The sequence below is a fragment of the Glycine max genome, chromosome 8 (assembly GCF_000004515.6).
Source record: "Glycine max cultivar Williams 82 chromosome 8, Glycine_max_v4.0, whole genome shotgun sequence".
Taxonomy (NCBI): Eukaryota; Viridiplantae; Streptophyta; class Magnoliopsida; order Fabales; family Fabaceae; genus Glycine; species Glycine max.
In genome coordinates, this window is record NC_038244.2 from 14,030,367 (window position 1) to 14,047,405 (window position 17,039).

At 32.4% G+C, this 17,039-nt stretch overlaps 3 protein-coding genes across 3 annotated transcripts; 2 read left to right on the forward strand and 1 right to left on the reverse strand.

Moving 5' to 3' along the window:
* Positions 1-371: 371 nt before the first annotated feature.
* On the forward strand, positions 372-6,215 carry LOC100818311 (leucine-rich repeat receptor-like serine/threonine-protein kinase At1g17230). The gene is made up of 3 exons (XM_006585373.4): positions 372-4,358; positions 4,846-5,235; positions 5,956-6,215. Exons 1-3 carry the CDS (start codon positions 1,406-1,408, stop codon positions 5,973-5,975), a joined length of 3,363 nt encoding a protein of 1,120 aa, XP_006585436.1. The 5' UTR covers positions 372-1,405; the 3' UTR covers positions 5,976-6,215.
* A 3,840-nt stretch (positions 6,216-10,055) lies between these two features.
* On the forward strand, positions 10,056-12,611 carry LOC100819377 (probable glutathione S-transferase parC). The gene is given in 3 exon segments (XM_026129649.2): positions 10,056-10,247; positions 10,250-10,380; positions 12,092-12,611. Coding segments are annotated over 3 exon segments (555 nt in total). The 5' UTR covers positions 10,056-10,168; the 3' UTR covers positions 12,437-12,611.
* A 1,227-nt stretch (positions 12,612-13,838) lies between these two features.
* GSTU37 (glutathione S-transferase GST 9) lies at positions 13,839-15,673 on the reverse strand. Its single transcript, NM_001249557.2, has 2 exons — positions 15,234-15,673; positions 13,839-14,452 (listed from the first exon to the last, which is right to left on the reverse strand). The coding sequence occupies exons 1-2, from the start codon at positions 15,546-15,548 to the stop codon at positions 14,108-14,110; spliced, it is 660 nt and encodes a 219-aa protein (NP_001236486.2). The 5' UTR covers positions 15,549-15,673; the 3' UTR covers positions 13,839-14,107.
* Between the last annotated feature and the right edge of the window lie 1,366 nt (positions 15,674-17,039).

Genomic DNA, 17,039 nt, shown 5'->3' on the forward strand with positions numbered 1-17,039 from the left:
TTTGAGTTTACTAATGTAAGGTAAATTGTATTTAGGCTCATTATTGATAGTTTTTTTTCTTAACATTATTTAATTCTGCCTCTTTCTCTTTTTGTTTCCCACAGTTGTCTTTAAAAAATAATTATATTTGAGATACAATCAGAAACTAAACATAAACACCTCTCATAGTAAGGATTTTCCCTCTCTTTCATTTATCGCTGCGTACAACCTAAAAATGAAGACTGAAGTGTGCATTTAATATTTTTTTTAGAAAAAAGAATAAAAGTTATTCAATTGTGTGAGGCAAGGAAAGATAGGTAGGAAATTAAAATTGAATTGTGATTAGGCACTATGGCACTGACTCTAAAGAAGTCCATACGTGAAATGATTACACTCATGAAGCATAGCAAAACTCCCACAATTTTCCTTTTCTTTTTATGAGTATTTTCCCATATTGGCAGGCCCAGCAACAATGGCGGGGAGGATCATGATCCTGTGGAATCTACATGTCACGTCCTTCTCTCAATCCCCACCGTTTATAGTTAATCCGTCAACTCAATCTTTCAAGAAAAATATTTGATGGACACTATAAAACACTTGAGTGAGAAAAAAGAAATAAAAATATTTAAGAAATATGGATGAGATATTTAAAATAAATAGGTATTTATATATTATTACTCATCTTTCAAACGCTGAAATGATATATAGTAACAGTGCATGCAGCAGTATCCACAGCATAAGGTGGTGGTGGTGGTGGTGGATTGCCAGAACACAAACCAAGAACAAATAACAAAAAGAAAAACAAAAAATTAACAACACAACAAAACACACACACCAGAGAATTAAACACACGTAGTACAGCAACAACGACTATAGTTCATGCCACTTCGCTGTAAAGTGCTTGCCTTAAACAGCAACGTAGCGTTGACCCGAAACTTCAACCATCCTCAAATCACGGTTCACCTTCACTTTCATGCCCTCATCAATCAATGTTATGTGTCTTTTACTCTCTCTCACTCTCTCTCTATCTGTCACTGTGTTGAGTTGTGTTATGTGTTGTGTGCTCTCTCTCTATCTCTCTTTTTCTCTCTTATCCTAGTGTTTTTGTATTGATTGCTTTGGTGGGTCTATTTATTTTTTCTTTGTAACCAAATGGGGTGTTAATAATTTCTCAAATTGGCTTCTGCTTCATTCACTTGTTTGTTCTCACCACCAAGCATTTTTCTTTTTTTTTTTTCCCTCTTCCTTTCACAACACGGTACTACTCTTAATTTTTTTTTCCTATTATGTCATCTTCTGCTTTGTCTTGAACCTCCTCTCTCAATTGTCCCGTGTTCACTCTTGATTCTGGGAAACCTTTCCTTATATTGTCTCTTCTTCAAAATAATAAAGCCAACACCTTATGCTGTTTTGGTTTGTCTGAGAAATGATGGCAATATTGGAGTGTAGTAATAGTTTCCACTTCCTAAATGGGGTTTACATGGTGCTGTTGTTTTGTCTTGGTATTATGGTCCTTGTGAATTCGGTTAATGAAGAGGGTTTGAGTCTGTTGAGATTCAAAGCTTCCCTTCTTGACCCAAACAACAATCTCTATAACTGGGATTCTTCTTCTGATTTGACTCCTTGCAATTGGACTGGTGTGTACTGCACAGGTTCAGTGGTAACTTCTGTGAAACTTTACCAACTCAATCTGTCTGGTGCTTTGGCTCCTTCCATCTGTAATCTTCCAAAGCTTCTTGAGTTGAATTTGTCAAAAAATTTCATCTCTGGCCCCATTCCTGATGGTTTTGTTGACTGTTGTGGTTTGGAGGTTTTGGACCTTTGCACAAATAGGCTTCATGGACCCCTTCTGACCCCTATTTGGAAAATCACAACACTTAGAAAGCTTTACTTGTGTGAAAACTACATGTTTGGTGAAGTGCCAGAGGAGCTTGGGAATTTGGTATCACTTGAGGAGTTGGTCATTTATAGCAATAACTTAACTGGAAGAATTCCATCATCAATAGGAAAGTTGAAGCAGCTTAGAGTTATAAGGGCAGGTTTGAATGCACTCTCAGGGCCAATACCTGCTGAAATCAGTGAGTGTGAGAGCTTGGAGATATTGGGGTTGGCACAGAATCAGCTAGAAGGTTCAATTCCAAGGGAGCTACAAAAGCTTCAGAACCTCACCAATATAGTTCTGTGGCAAAACACTTTCTCTGGGGAGATTCCTCCAGAGATTGGAAACATTAGTAGCTTGGAACTGCTTGCTTTGCACCAAAATTCACTGATTGGTGGTGTCCCTAAGGAAATTGGGAAGCTGTCCCAGCTTAAGAGGTTGTACGTGTACACCAACATGTTGAATGGAACAATTCCACCAGAGCTAGGGAACTGCACAAAAGCTATTGAGATAGACCTTTCTGAGAACCATTTGATTGGGACCATTCCCAAGGAGTTGGGAATGATCTCTAATCTTAGCTTGCTTCATCTGTTTGAGAACAATCTGCAGGGTCATATTCCAAGGGAGCTTGGTCAGTTGAGGGTGCTAAGAAATTTAGACCTGTCACTGAATAACTTGACAGGTACAATTCCCCTTGAGTTTCAAAACCTTACATACATGGAGGATTTACAGCTGTTTGACAATCAACTTGAGGGTGTGATTCCTCCTCATCTTGGAGTTATTAGAAACCTTACTATTCTTGATATATCTGCAAACAACCTTGTTGGTATGATACCCATCAATCTTTGTGGATATCAGAAGCTGCAATTCCTTAGCCTTGGTTCAAATAGGTTGTTTGGAAACATTCCTTATAGCCTCAAAACATGCAAATCTCTTGTGCAGCTTATGCTAGGGGACAACCTTTTGACAGGAAGCCTACCTGTGGAATTGTATGAGCTTCACAATCTCACTGCACTTGAACTCTATCAGAACCAGTTTTCGGGGATAATAAACCCGGGTATAGGCCAACTTAGGAATCTAGAGAGGCTTCGGTTGTCGGCTAACTACTTTGAAGGCTATCTCCCTCCTGAGATTGGAAATTTGCCACAACTGGTCACATTCAATGTTTCCTCTAACCGTTTCAGTGGAAGCATTCCTCATGAGTTGGGAAACTGTGTTAGACTGCAGAGGCTTGATCTTAGCAGGAACCACTTCACTGGCATGCTTCCAAATGAAATTGGCAACTTGGTGAACTTGGAGCTGTTGAAAGTTTCTGATAACATGCTCTCAGGAGAAATACCAGGCACTTTGGGGAATCTTATTAGGCTCACAGACCTGGAACTAGGTGGCAACCAGTTTTCAGGAAGCATCTCTTTTCACTTGGGAAGACTGGGAGCTCTTCAGATTGCACTTAACCTGAGCCATAACAAACTTTCTGGCTTAATTCCTGATAGCCTTGGGAACTTGCAAATGCTAGAGTCCCTTTATCTAAATGACAATGAACTTGTTGGTGAAATTCCTTCATCAATTGGTAACCTTCTCAGTCTTGTAATATGCAATGTATCTAACAACAAGCTGGTAGGAACTGTTCCAGACACCACTACATTTAGAAAGATGGATTTCACAAACTTTGCTGGGAACAACGGCTTGTGCCGTGTTGGTACCAATCATTGCCATCAATCTCTATCTCCCTCTCATGCTGCAAAACATAGCTGGATCAGAAATGGTTCATCAAGGGAAATTATAGTGAGTATTGTTTCTGGGGTGGTTGGACTAGTTTCTCTAATTTTCATAGTGTGTATATGTTTCGCCATGAGGCGGCGTAGCCGTGCTGCTTTTGTTTCACTTGAAGGGCAAACAAAGACTCATGTCTTAGATAACTACTACTTTCCTAAAGAAGGCTTTACATACCAGGATCTCTTGGAAGCCACAGGAAATTTTTCAGAAGCTGCAGTTCTAGGAAGAGGAGCTTGTGGCACTGTTTACAAGGCTGCTATGAGTGATGGTGAAGTTATTGCTGTCAAGAAACTGAATTCCCGTGGAGAAGGAGCGAATAATGTTGACAAAAGCTTCCTTGCTGAGATTTCAACTCTTGGAAAGATCAGGCACAGGAACATTGTGAAGCTGTATGGATTTTGCTACCATGAGGATTCTAATCTTCTCTTGTATGAATACATGGAAAATGGAAGCCTTGGAGAACAACTTCATTCAAGTGCAACCACTTGTGCATTGGATTGGGGTAGTCGATATAAAATTGCTCTCGGAGCAGCAGAAGGCTTATGCTATCTTCATTATGATTGTAAGCCTCAGATCATCCATCGCGATATAAAGTCAAACAACATATTGCTTGATGAGGTGTTTCAGGCTCATGTTGGAGACTTTGGCTTGGCTAAGTTGATTGATTTTTCCTACTCAAAATCCATGTCTGCTGTGGCAGGTTCATATGGCTACATTGCCCCAGGTAAGAATAAGTTCACTACATTGGTGCAGTAATTATAGTAGTTTTATTGTTAGAATATAAGTGAGTCCCATTGTAGTCTTTTGTTGTGATTTACTTTCCAATATTGATTTTCATCAGCTGTGACAACTGACTATGCTTTTGGAGGAAAAAATTATTAAAGTGCATATTAACTATTAAGAGATTTTATCAATAAAAAAGTTACTAATTCCCAACTGTTTAATGCAAATTATCAAAAAGTTGATATTAATAGTGTGCTAAATATGTGATATTTTTACCAAGGTCTAGCATGATTGGTAAATAATTGAGTCTTGACTAGGTGTATCAAAAAGGATTTGTTTGTAGAGGTTTACCTACTTTGGTGATCTGCCTTGAAAGGGATTAGTTTTTTATACCCTTGATGCATACAAAAAAAAGATTAATATTTTCATCAGCAGAGTTATAGTCATTGTAATCATTTTTCTTATGGTTGCTTGATTACTTTTTTCAGAATATGCTTACACCATGAAGGTGACTGAGAAGTGTGACATCTATAGCTTTGGGGTAGTTTTGCTGGAACTAATTACTGGGAGGTCACCTGTTCAACCTTTGGAACAAGGTGGAGATTTAGTGACTTGTGTGAGAAGAGCAATTCAAGCATCAGTACCAGCATCTGAATTATTTGACAAGAGATTGAATCTTAGTGCACCAAAGACAGTTGAAGAAATGTCTCTAATTCTTAAAATAGCCCTGTTCTGCACCAGCACATCTCCACTAAATAGACCTACAATGAGAGAGGTCATTGCAATGTTGATTGATGCTAGGGAATATGTCAGCAACTCACCAACCTCTCCCACATCAGAATCTCCATTGGATGAGGATGATGGCATTTCTTCCAAAGGTTAGAAAACTTAAATGTTCATAATCATATTTTCTTTTGGTGTGATGATATTAATAGAGCTAGTCTTTCATATTATTAGTTTCCAGATTTGTGCTTATATATAAAGGATCAATTCACCTCATGCATTTTGGTAAATATAGGGGGTATAAGCTATTGAAGTTTATACTCAACTGCATTATTTTGAATTTCAGCTTCCTCATGTGCTGCTTCATATTTTTGTGGTATTACTCTGCTTTTGCAATCTGTTAATCTATACTTCACCTTGAACTATTGAGTACTGACAGTTAAAGAATTTCATTGATAGATATCAGGCATCTAGTTTATACTATATAGTGCATATACACCCACAAACAAGAATTTACTAAAAAAAAAGGAAATAGCACTCCCTCCCCCAAACACTATTTATGAACCACTTATTCTCTTTTCACTGGCTAGACTTGTACAATTAAAATCCTGTACTTGTTCCCCCTTATAATCACATTCTTACACATCCAGCATACAAGTTTGATCATGTTAGCTGAAACATGCAAGTAGCAATGTACACTTCAAGTTATATATGTGTGTGTGTGTGTGTGTGTATATATATATATATATATATATATTTCCCTTGGGTTTCATTTGTATAGATATTTAAATATCTATTTTATTGCAAAGTTCATATGATAATCAATGTATTGATAATTAGAGAGAAAACTAAATGGCTTGTCATGGTTTGTGCAGATGGTGGTTTTGAGTTGTAAGTTATAACTTATAAGCCTTACTTCGTCTTCCATGGAGAAAGTTTTTGGTACAACAACTTCATTTCTACATGTTTGAGTCTTGGACAATCATATATCCCTTGGCTCAACTAATAAGTAGCTTTATCTAAAAGGATGACACAAACAACTTCAGAAAAGCAAATGCAGTGCATTAACCCAACAATGTAAAGCTACTCTAATCTATTGTACCTTTTTAGATGTATGATGATTCTATTAACATAACAAACCTCACTGTTCTCCATCTAGGCATCATATCCTTTGTTTCGTGTCTATGGTAGTGAGTTGAACATACAAAGATCGTCCAAGGTAGGCTCATTCTGCATTTAATTCTTCTAATTATGACTATCTTTGCTTTTGACTTCACACAATTTGGCAACATATAAATTGTAAAGTTCTTGCTACGCCTTCTAATTTTCTCAGTAGCCTTGTAGAGATTTTAATTTGTAGCATTAAAGATTTTTAAAGTCTTATGTATGTTTCTTTTGTACAGGGTATTTGTGTTTCAGTCAGTCTTTAGGTGAAATGGATACTCTCATTTTCAAATTTCAAATGGTTGTGAACATTGTCCTTATCTTTCTATCTTCATATAAATTAAATATGAAGGGCCATACTAAAATTTGCTTACGTTTAAGATGAAAGTGATAAACATAACTTCTTTTTTTTTTACATAATATGGTCATGTAAAAATTCAACATGAGAGCCGGTTTCCCGAACGATTTGATGGTTTGGAATGCATTTCCCAAGCAACGAGTCTTCGGTTCGAAACCAGCAGAGAGAGAAGAAGAGAGGAAGAAGAGAAAAATTAGGTATTCCAAAATACCTCTCTTTTAGAAAAATTCAACATGAGAGAATTTATTCCTATTTTAAGGACGGTGAAACAAAGAACATGAATAGAAAAGAGAATCCACCTTATTTTTTATCCTAAGTCAATAAAAGCATTAAAACATGCGATAAATATATAATCCGTTGTTATATTATAAATTAAAATATACAATTTAAAAATAAGTCTCTCATTCTCTTCGATTAGATATTCTCAATAATTTTTCCTTTAAAGATAGATTTCACACACTATGCCAAAAATTTCTTTTAACTATATTAAACTATCTTTCTTTTATTTTTATATGTGTAATTAATATTCTTAACCACTTAACCTTTCAATCTACCCTATTTTATCTCTTTTTAATCTATATTATTTTATTTTTATCTCTAAATTACTTTTAATCATTTTTCAAAAGAAATGGTCAATAATTAAAAATAAATTAATTTCATATTTTAAATTACTTATTATACATTCAAAATACCGTTCATATATTTTTAAAAAATTAATCATTATTTATAAATTTAATTATATAAAAAATAATATTTATTTCATATAATGTACAAACTAATATAATATTACTTTAATTATAATATATTTTGTGCATTAAAACTATTTATTTATCATAAAATTTAATTATATAAAAATAAGCATTTATCTTGTCTCCTAATTAAAGTTATAAAACCATTTATTACTATTCTTAAAGTAGTCGTTTTTCCTCATCTGCCATGTGTAATTTATTTTGACATGTGAATTGTGTTTGCAACAGCTGGCACCTGTAACAGATGTCATTTGACCCACTTATTAACATGTTTAAGCCATAATCTTTCTTTTTAATAATTAAACTTGTAACTTTCAATAATCTTGTATGCACTTCTCTGTTTTACATCACTATCACACTGCATATAGTTAAAGTTGGATACATGTGCATTCTCTAAAGTATTATTAGAAAGTTAATTATTTAATTTTAGTGGTTCATGAAAAATTAACTGTTAATGTTATATATTCATGTATGATAAATGACGTATTATCATCTATTAAATTTTCATCAAAATTAAAATTACTTGTTTTTACTTTTACTCACTTTTTATAAAAAATACTTATTTTACTTTTACTTACTTTAGAATAACCAAAATCAAAACGAAATTGTATAATTGCAATCCCTCATCACTAATCCCAATATGATGGTGTTATAAACAAATAGCTGAGTTGTAAACACAGCAACCTTACCTAGTGCATCATCCTCATTCTCGTTTCCAAATATTTCCTCTGGCACCAGACAATAATATTTGCTAAAATTCAAGATTTAATTCGGGAAACTTGTGATCAAGGTTTTGAATATCGATCCCGATCATATTACAGTTTTATCGCATTTGCTGATATCATAGCAAATTACGGAGAAATGAAGCTGCATGCAGTCCTAATCGCAATCACAAACAGTTAAAAAAATCTTGATGTTTCCATACAAATCAGTGTTGCAGACCGTTTTTTAAAATCTTGTTTGTGATTGTTGATGGTGTTATATATTTACCAATCTATGACCAAATATAGTTTTCCATCAATGTAGGGCATCCTTGTACCTTCGAATTTCTAAAGTGAACCAAACGTGCATAACATCGTGATTATCACTCCTTTCAATAATGTTATCTATCTCAGTCGGTCACACCAGGATATTTTAAGCAACTGGAGCTGTTGAAGCCTCTCAGCCAGAGATTGGAAACACAGATCTTTTAAGCAATTGGCTTTCACAACTATTTTTTATTTTTATTGTTTTTGCTACAAGGCTTTCACAACTATTGACAACCACTGTAGAGGTTTTGAAATATGAGGACCTCCTTAAGGATTTTAATTTATTTCGTTAAGTATTATAGTGAGTTGCTAAATCGTGCTGGCTAGCACCATTGTGTCTTGCATTTCAAAAACAACCCTTAGATAATGCATCATAAAAAGATACCTTCAATGTCTCCATATTGGGTAGGTTATTAAGAATTGAAGATGGAAATACATTATCAATAACTGGCATTCAATATATATATATATATATATATATATATATATATATATATATATATATATACACATATATTGTTCAGCTTGCAAAATGAATTTGGAGCCTGTTGATTGTGCCATATTGACTTTAAATTATTCAGGTAGATGATGACCAATGTCTTTCAATTTGTCTCCATAAAAGAGTTTAAAGTAGTGAAGTAGTCCTGTGAATCATGTGTTCACCTTTTCATTAAATAATGTCAGAGAGAAATGGTGGTTTGCCCTCATGAGCTGTTAATGGCAAACAAAAACTGAAAAGCAAAGGCAAGTTTTCCAATGCAAGATGATGCAATTCAGGGAGCATATTCTTTCTCATCCTCTAGTCTTTCTTCAGCATGATGCATGTCTTCCTTAAACTTTGCATTTTGAAGTTTCCATATGAAAGGTTTCTGTTAATTGCTAGGAAATTCAAAAATTTATTCTTCAACACATCACAAATTGGACTTCAATAACTATTAGTTTTCCAAGAGTGTGCTCTGGAAAGTGGATCATAGAATATTCACTTCTTCCACATGATTCAGCCAAATTGGGGAATGGATCGGAGTTTAGGGACCCACCAACGCTCGAGTTAAAGATTGTGTAACAATTCATCATTGTGTTGGATAAATAGGGATGGATTTATATTGATATAACTTACCATCAATATTAATTTTTGAATTAAAAATAAATAAAAAAATGAAAAATAAGGTGTTATTTTTATAATTAAAAGTGAAGATAGAAAATAAAGATAAAATATTTTTTTTTTCCATTTTTTTGGGGTAGAGAATGTAGATATCTACTTCGGAAGACAAGTTCAAGTCGGATTACTATGTGTACCAAAATTCATTTTTTAAATATTTAACATAATTATATATTTAAAATTTGAATTTAACATCACTTAAAATCACTTGTTAATTAATCCATATGGTTGTGGAGATAAAAATATATTTATTCAAACCAACCATGCAGTCCCCTTGTTATAATATTTTCAAAAAGTTGACGCTATACTTATATTCAATATATAGAAAGAATATTAAAATAATATCCACGTGTATCATTGTCATCACTAAAAAAATTCCAGTTAGGAATATTTAATTTTACATTCAAAGTTTGTTACATATCTAATACTTTTTTGCTTGGTTTCGATTCAATATAATACTTGCAGTAAACTGTTGAGTTTTCTTGTCAAAGACTTAGACTTGGGAGATAATGTTTTCTAAACTGCAAAGGAAGCAGACAATAAATGTGGAGCGATTATTATAGTGGATGCTATAAAGGGCATCTAAACGTTCGAATTAAGACTTAATTAGTGATTTGTTCCAATTAAAACATGGATGAAGTAGTTCTTGTGGGGTTCTGGACCAGCCCTTATGTGATGAGAGTGAAGATTGCATTGTTAGAGAAGGGAGTTGAATATGTGAGTCCCTCATCATTCTTGAGTACATTGATGAGGTTTGGAAGAAGCAAGAAAAACAGCTCTTCTCTGATGATCCTTACTACCGAGCCAGAGCCAGGTTTTGGATTGATTTGTTTGACAAGAAGGTCACCATTCTCTTACATGTTAGAGATAAGTTTGTCAACCAATATAATTAGGAAAATTAATTCTTAATTCTTATCAGCAATTTTAATATTATATTCTTTTCAAGACATTTTTTTTATTATTAATTGTCATTTTTTATGTTCGTTAGTATATATGTTTTTTCTCCATTCATTTGCATAAGATTTTAGTGGGTAGTACTTTTGCAAGTCTAGTCTTGTGTTTTAGATTCGAGTACGTACTTATAATTTTAAAGAGCGACATTTTTACTCTCTTTACTTTCTTAGTTAATTGGCTTTTTTATGTTTTCTATGATAGCAATTACTATTGTTTTTAAATTTAAAATATATTAATTATTCTTATTAAGAGCGTGTTATTATTTTTAAATTCAAATTAAAATTCATTTTATTTTAAATTCGATCTAATAAAATAAATTTTATTTTCTTTTAAATATTGTTGTCGTACTTATTATATACCAGTATCTTTAATTTAAATGGATTATCTTATTTTGTTATATTAACTTAATTCATTCAAAGAATATAAAAATGATTTTATTTTATATAATTAAGTGATTAATATATAAAAAAATATCTACCCGTGTTATAGGGGTTAAAATGTTAGTATGCATCGAATTTGAATCCAACTGTCATCTCTATATATGTTAGTATATGCATCTAATTTGAATCAAAATTATCATATCATCTATCTATATATGTTAATATGCATCAAAATTGACTCCAAATTATCATTTTTATATTTGACAATACATGTGATATGATTAGTAAATAGATAATTTTATTTCTTAGTCATGTGATCATATATTTGATCCGTAGCTCGTGTGTATGGAGAAATATCGATTGGGAGAGGTCAATTTCTTAAGTGTGTTTAGATGAAGAAATTTAAAATTTTGAAAAATTTTAAATATTTCAATTGAAATTCTTTTATTTTTAAAATTTTGAGTTTGGATAAAAAAAAATTAAAATTGTGAGGGTAAAAGAAAATGAAGACAAAGAAAAGAAAAAATATGGTTGATGTGCTTTCAAAGAGAAGAACATTGATGCGGCATAGGAAGTCCCAGAGGAACCCAGCATGACAGTGTATTTCATCACACCTGACCACAACATTCAGTCAACACGCAAAGCATGGCCCATACCATCTGCGTCGGCGAGCACCTCCATCGCGTGATGGATAGTGACGACTGGTCTCCTGACTAGTCGGTGTAGTTCTATGAGTCCTCCTACGCTCACACACGATCAATGTTTCACGAGCTTAAATGGTATGAAGAAGAGGATCATCGACATGAGGGAAGAGTCATGAGTTCGAGAACGAGATTTTGGAAACTTTTTAGGTGGAAGAGAGGATTAAGATTATAAAAGGAAAATGCGAACGTTTTAGAAGATTCTTCTATCAAGAAGAGAATTTTAATTTCTCACCTTTTAGAAGAAAATTAAAATTCCACATTTTTAGTTGTTTAAAATTCTGTTTTAAAATTTCAAAAAATTAAATTCTTCATCAAAAAAATATCAAAACAATGAATTTTAGATTAAAAAATTTAAATTCTCTAATAAATTACTTTCCTCAGTTAAAATTTTTCATCCAAACACACTTTAAATGAATTAAAAAATTTCAGTACTTCGAGAAAATAGTCATTTTAGTTTTAAGAAAATCTGAAAATTTAACGACATGTTTTGAGATCAAACTTGATTATATATGCAGATAGCTGATTGTGGCAGGAGACTGTGGGCTAGCAAGGGAGAAGACCAAGAGGCTGCAAAGAAAGAGTTTGTGGAGTGCTTGAAACTCTTGGAAAATGAACTTGGAGACAAGCCTTATTTTGCTGGTGATTATTTTGGCCTTTTGGATATAGCCTTGTTACCAATTACGTGCAGGTTTTACACATACGAGACATTTTGCAAATTTAGTGTGGAGAAAGAATGCCCAAGGTTCATGGCATGGGTCAAAAGGTGTAATCAGAGGGAGAGTGTTTCCAAGACACTTCCTGACCCATATAAAGTCTATGACTTCGCGTTGGAGACGAAAAAAAGGTTCAATATTGAGTGAGATCGAGTTAATTAGGAAGTAACAATATTGCAATGACGGTTATGCTTGTATTACATTATGTCATTGTGTAAGGTAAATAAAGAACGGTTGTGGAGAGCTTAGTAATAAGAGAGAAATGATACTTGTATTGTACAAAGAAATTTACAACTAACAAGGAGAATAGATCAAAGAAGTTTGAAATGTAACAAATAAATAATATATAAAAATAGAATGTATGTATTAATCATTAATTTTCTCATTGATAATAAAAATTACTTGCTATATACTTTTACACATCTTATAATTTAATAATAACAATTTGATGGTGATATAAACACATTGTTAAGTTTTAAACACAACAATCTTAGATTAAGACTTAAATATATGCATGAGTTGCTGTAAAAAAAATTAGTATTTTTTTTCAATTCATACGAATAAAAATAAATAAATAATATATGTATGTATATAAACAAGTGTACATATGATATCTTATAAACTTTTTTTAATGGTTGAAATATCACCTTTGACTTAGTCATGCTTTTTAAAAAAGGTTAAGGTATGATCATTTTGTTAGACAAGCCATGCAGGCTAGATCTTATGCAAGCGAGACCCATGATAAATCGTCTAATCTATTTTTATCCTTACTAGGATGTTACAACTTGTACTTCTGAAAAGGAATAGAATTAACATAGGTATTACACCTCAATTAATCCCTTAAGGTAGTTGATTTTTCTCAAAAAGTGCATTTTTTTTTAAATAGGTTTTAGTACAATAAAATTGTCACAATTTATGTTAAAAAATGAAAGATTAAAAAGGGTAAGGATCATGCTTAAATCAACCCATTTTTTAAAAATAGGTTTAAGAATATGATGACGATAGCATAAAAAATAAGTAAATAAAACAAAAAAATACATGAATAAATACATGAATGCAACAATTACTGATGAGCACAAGGCTTAAAATGATTCATAGCAAGACTTGCATCTCTAACTTAAAGTTCTAAGAATAGTAAATAAAAGTTAAACTAAGTTATAGGCCTTATGTTATTCATCAGGCCCATATAACCCATCTTTCGGATGATGTTAATGTTTAACAATATATATATATATATATATATATATATATATATATATATTATTGTCACCTGATTCTTTGTTCCTTCATCTTCTACAATCTATCTACATTCTCATACCCGATTCCATGTTCACAAAAATCTCATTACAAGGATACTGTGATTTGTTTCTACGAAACAAAACAAATTATCATAGACCAAATGGTATGAGGTTTTTTCTAATCTTGTGACATTAAGATCTCAAACACCTAATTGAGTAGTTTCTTCTTTGACCATCACTGAGTTATTTCAACTAGGTGCCAAAATATGAGAAAATTACAGTATTGACAAGTTAAGAAAACAACTATTATGTGTCCTTATAAAATGAGTGATTTATTGATCATAAACACACAACTTAAAACAAACATTACAACATCCATCCTTCCTCAGCTCCAAATCCTGTAGACACACTCAAGGGTCTAGCAATCATAAGTAACTGAAGGCTAGCAAACATAAGATAAAGTTACAAATCCTGCAGACACTAGACACACTCAAGTGTCTAGGAAGCTATAAGTAACTCCCAAGCAAACATAAGATAAAAATTACACAAGACCTTACGTGAATTTATTCAAGAAGTCTCTCTAGTTTGACTCAAGTACTTTTGTTACGGCCACAACATAGTCATACACCTTCTTCTCATCAGGAAGAGATTTGGACACAGCCTCTCTTTGCATGCATCTCTTAGCCCAAGCAACGAGTTTAGGACACTCTTCTTCCATTTTGAAGTTACCATATGTCTCAAAGGTATAAAACCAACTGTAGAAAGGGATCAAACCAATATCAAGGAACCCAAAGGTGTCACTTCCATAATAAGCTTTGTCACTCAGTGTCTCTTCTAGCTGCTTAAAGATAGAGATAAACTCCTTCTTCCCTGCCTCATGCTCCTCTCCTTTAGAAAGCCACATTTTCCTCCAAGTGTCATACACCTGTGTTGAAAATCACACATTTTTATTTGTATTGAAAACAGAGATAAAAACTTTTTTTTTATCACTAGGTTATTTATTCTTTGTATATCGATTTTGCCTATAATTAATCTTTGCCAAACAACTTAGCTAGTTACCTTTAATGAGTCTTCTTTTCCTACCACATTTGTTTCATTTACAAAGCTCAAATCCAAAACTCTGTTTAAAGGATTCGAACCCAATTCCACTTGTACTACCGAGATGTTGGCACAGAGATAAAAATCTAGTACTCCTCCCAGGCGTCAAAATGAAAAATTACCAAAAAACAAAGAAATATTCCATTTTAAACTATTTTTTTATTTTAGTAGGCCATTATTTTAAAAATTAGTTTTATATTTTTGGGAGAGAAGCATACAATATGTTCTGGTTTGTTTCAAGGTTTGAAAAAACTTCCTACTTAAAACCTCTACTTTCAGACATATGGGGGTCAACACACTTATTAAGTGAGGCCAAAATAAAAATTTAAAAAGAAAAATTCATTTTAAATAGAAGAGTTATATGTCGAGCTTTTTCTTACATATGTGACCTTTTTATTTTGAAAAATTAATTAAATTTTTATTAGTAGACCAGAACTTTAATTATTTTATCCATAAGCGATATATTAACAAGATATGTGAGACGTCTAATCCCTAGTTGAGAGTGAATAATAGCAAACAAAGAATCCCTGTACTTCAAACTTCAAATTTTGAATTAATAAGACAAAAATAAAGAATAGAAATCACATGACACATATTAAAGCATGTACCTTTTTGTCAATGTAATCTACCCAGAATCTGGCTTGAGCTCTCTCATAAGGGTCAGAGGGCAAGATTGGAGCTTTATCATTCCAGACCTCATCAATGTACTGCACTATAATTGCAGATTCACAAATTGGTTTGCCATTATGGATCAGAACTGGAATTTTCTTGTGAATTGGGTTCATTTGCAAAAGCAAAGGACTCTTGTTCCTGAGATTTTCTTCCTTGTATTCATACTCAACACCCTTTTCAGCTAATGCAATCCTAACCCTCATCCCAAACATGCTGGCCCATGTATCCAACAGAACCACCCCGTCAGCCATAAGTTCACAGGATCAACAAAAACGAACTGAAGCTGTGAACTAGCTAGCTCTGAAATTATAGGTAATAGTTTCAAAGGATAGATAGAGATAATGTTTATAAGGGAAAATAATTTTTCTGGTTCCATAGTGCCAAGAGTTAAAAATATTAATTTATTCCAATGTAAATCTAATGAATAAAAATAAAATGAACACAAAAATAAATGTCATAATCCGTTAACAAAATTTTAATTCTGCTTAAATTTAATTTTAGGAAATATTTAAATTGCAGTATCAACACTTTCAGTCTTGGAGAAAGGGACTTGGGTTGAAAAATGTGTTTAAAGCAAAAGAGCTTCGATGGCATTCTTAGGACTGGACAAATATAAGATAACGCTGAGACAGCTGGCTTAGCTAGAAGAATCGAGATACACCAATGTGAAGACAAAAGAAGGGATGGGTTCTTACAAAGAATGAGCACATTATATTCACATGTTTATTCAACTACGTATATCCCAAATCGATCCGTATACTCTGTCTTCTACACTAGACCAGAAAATGAAGATATTTGTGTCCAAGAGATCCTGTTTCATGAAGAGATGGATGCTTACCCTGTCGCATTCTAGAGCCAACAATTGCATGTCAAGAATTGCCTAAGTTGTTATCCATGTGAAATAATAAAAAATAAAAATAAAAATTAAAGCTTACTCATTTATGTAAAGTTAAATCTTGGTTGTTATGCATGTATAATATGTTATGGTTTACAAAAATGATAACGGTTTGTTTCTATTAACCAAGTGGTTCAGAATATGAATTCTTATAAATTGTATGAAATAAATTATGTTGGAAGAAAAATTATTATCTTATATATATATATATCCCGATAGAGATTAATCATCATTCCTGTGGGATTACTTCATACCAATATTATAGTTAACAAAAAAATATTCATATATTTAATGTTTTTTTTCAAAATTTAATGATTATATATGTGTGTGTATATATATATATATATATATATATATATATATATATATATATATATATATATATATATTAAAATTTTATTTAACCATAAAATTTTTAAAAGATTTATCAAACAAAAAATTAAATATCTTAAAGATTTAATTCATACCATCTTAAAATATTTTAAATCTATCACCACTATAACTACCATGGTCATGACTATTTTCTATCACAATTGTGAGAACGGCCACCGCAATCACCATAATTATTGTCAATGTTACTTCCACTACAACTATGATCGTTGCTGGTGTTGGTGGTGGCGATAACGACAGAGATCATGTTGATAGTGACGACGGTGGTCATGGTGACAATCATGGTGGTGGTGATTGTTGTTGTGGTGGTGGTGATCTTGACATAAAAAAAATTAATAAAAGGAAATATATTAAATCCTTAAGATATTTGATTTTCTGTTTGCTAATTTTTTTAGAGATTTTACAGTTAAATAAAGCTATAATTTAAACTTAAAATATTTTAATCTTAATCTTTCAT